Source organism: Protobothrops mucrosquamatus, unplaced genomic scaffold (assembly GCF_001527695.2).
Source record: "Protobothrops mucrosquamatus isolate PMUCROS unplaced genomic scaffold, P.Mucros_1.0 scaffold3741, whole genome shotgun sequence".
Taxonomy (NCBI): Eukaryota; Metazoa; Chordata; class Lepidosauria; order Squamata; family Viperidae; genus Protobothrops; species Protobothrops mucrosquamatus.
Window position 1 is genome coordinate 73,450 of NW_015389694.1, and position 2,772 is coordinate 76,221.

The 2,772-nt window shown below is 39.2% G+C and overlaps 1 protein-coding gene across 2 annotated transcripts in view; it reads left to right on the plus strand.

The window, feature by feature from the left end:
- The window catches only part of PPIL6 (peptidylprolyl isomerase like 6), a gene marked incomplete at its 3' end in the record, with an annotated part of 11,386 nt that extends 8,614 nt beyond the window's left edge, over positions 1–2,772 (plus strand). For both annotated transcript variants that reach the window (XM_015827504.1, XM_015827505.1), the window contains 2 exon segments: positions 1,129–1,185; positions 2,676–2,772. In XM_015827504.1, the coding sequence (XP_015682990.1) occupies positions 1,129–1,185; positions 2,676–2,772 (154 nt within the window).

A 2,772-nucleotide genomic window follows, 5' to 3' on the forward strand; every position in this document is an offset into this window, starting at 1 on the left:
CAGGAACTGAGCTTCTGAAATGTTCCATATTCTTCTTCTATTGTCCAGCTCTATTCTGACATTTGCCCCAGAACATGCCATAATTTCAAGTGTTTATGTACAGGAGAGAAAGGGGACTCTGAGTCTGGATTGGCACTCACTTACAAGGATTCAATTTTTCATCGAATTGTAAAAAATGGCTGGATACAAGGAGGAGGTAAGTACTGAAATCTGCTCATAGAGTGAAGTATGGCTCATGATTGGTATACTCCCCAGCATGTGAGACTGGTCTTCCTCCCCATCACCAGAATAAAACCAAACCTTTAGATAAGAATTATACTTTTAGATAATCATATGCAGTGGTGGGATTTAAATTTGTGAATAACCGGTTCTCTGTGTGGATGCTACTTCCAGAAGTCCATTCTGGGCCTGGGCAACAAAAAATTAGCTACCAGTTCTACCGAACTGGTACAAACCAGCTGAATCCCACCACTGTTCATATGTCTGTAAATAAAAAAAGCATGGGAGAAAAATAAAATATGGAGGAATTTTTACACAAAATTTAAATTTATATAAATTTATTTGGATGGAAGCCTTTTATTCAGATAGAACCAAGCCTAAACCTAGAATAGTCATTTTGTATTTGACATAAAGATGTATTATGCTTTCTGTTACAACAAAATATGGGCACTTGTGGTCCTCTGACTGCTGCTGAATTATGTTTCCCAGGAACCCAAGCAAACATGACCAATCCTGGATGTTGAGACATGTACCATATTTCAGCAACAACTGTAATATTATTAGTTCCCAAGATCTATTAATAATAACCATTAAACTAATATAGCACTCTTCCCAATATCATGAAATATATAAGGGCTTCTCAAGCATAAATATGTATGAAAAGTTCTAGACGACAGTTTTAGTAAAAAAAAGAACCATTGTAATCACCCACAGATAATCTATAAAATATTCATTTATATATAATTTTGTGCTTTTGCTTTTTCCTTTGTCTTTTTCTAACATTTTTCCTTCTTTTGCTTAAAGACAAAAATTACAAAATCATAAAATTATATATGTCATTTAAAATTCTGTGCTGTTTTCTGATACAAAAAGATAATGTATCATTTTTTCTTTTCATAATGTACATAGATATAAATGGTGGAAGAGGAAATGGAGGTGAATCGATACATGGACCCGTCTTTGAAGGTGGAAGTATTTTCTTAAACTACACTGGTCCTACATAAATAGCAGGCTTCAGAAATATTATAGGCCAGTGATTATATCATAAATGTAAAAAATAATCTTCGAAGAGAAACAGAATGGAAAGAAATAGTGTAAAAATAATGTGAACGAGACATTGAAGGTCTTACTTTAATCAGTGTAATGCAAATGCCAACCATCTGTATTACAAGTCCCACTTTCCACTTTCACTTCCTCATAAAAAGGGTCAGACTGGAGCTGAAGAGATTCAAAAACAGTGTAGAAATCATACATTCTAAATTCTCGATTGTTCACAAAGTGTTTGATTTTTGGCCATCATCATCATCATAAGTGAAGCTATAAAAGAGATTGATAAGCATGGAGACCAATATATTATTCCTAGGAACTACAGAGCAACTCATTGTCATGGTATGGAATAGTGGGGAGCTCCATTTTGAGGTGGATTTGTGAATTGTACATAATAGGTATTCCTCAGCTTTCTGTCTAAAACTGGGAATGATCAATACTTTTTTCTGGTTGCGTTATAGATATTACAATGAACTAAAGCAAGTAGACAAGCCAATATAACACTGGAAAAAGTAAATTAGCGGGCCGTAGAGAACTGTGCTTACACTATAGCCTTATTTGCAAGGAGCCAGGGAGAGAATAAAGAGAAACTGGTTTTAGCCCTAAGCAGGTCTGTTTAGGGCCAAACCAACTCCCCATAGATCAGTGGTTCTCAACCTTTTTAATGCCGCGACCCCCAACCGGTCATAAGTCGAGGACTAAACCGGTCGTAAGTCGAGGACTACCCAACTGGTCGTAAGTCGAGGACTTTCCCTGCCCGGGAGCGCCACGCATGCGTGGTTCCGCCCCCTGCGCCAGCTGAGGCGTAGCTGGCAAGCGGCAGAGACGGAGCAGGCCAACCACCAGCTGGCCCAGCTCAAGGGAGGTAAGGCACCCGCCGGAAAAGGGGAAAAAAATTGGCAGACAGCCTTGCTTGGCGACCCCCGTGAAATGGTCGATCGACCCCAAATGGGGTCGTGACCCATAGATTGAGAACCGCTGCCATAGATGATTCAATCCATGTCACCTGAGAGGTAAACTGCTCCTTCAGCTGCCCATAATCAAGAAATCCCAGAGATGCTCTGCAGAAACAAGGTATGTCTACATGCACTCTAACTCCAATGGGGGAGTAAAACCATAGGCAGAAACAAGTAGGACTATGTATTATGGTGCTGACTATATCATGGACCAGGGAAAGAGGGTGATTAAAAGGGAAGCAACAGCCTCCCCGCCTGTTTTGCAAGAGCCGGAAAGATTAGAAAATGACCTTTGGATTGACTAACCAAGACTTCTTAATTTGTGCTATAGCCCACAGAGGCAAATTAATGCACTGGGGATAAAGACAGTTCAATCAGCCTTGATATTTGTATATTTATATGTAGGTATATCCACACATGCACACCTATATACTGCTTACTATACTATTTTAGATGAAAATTTTGCAGTTCCCCATGATAAGAGAGGAGTTCTTGGAATGGTCAACAAAGGACGCCACACCAACGGATCCCAGTTCTACATCACATTACA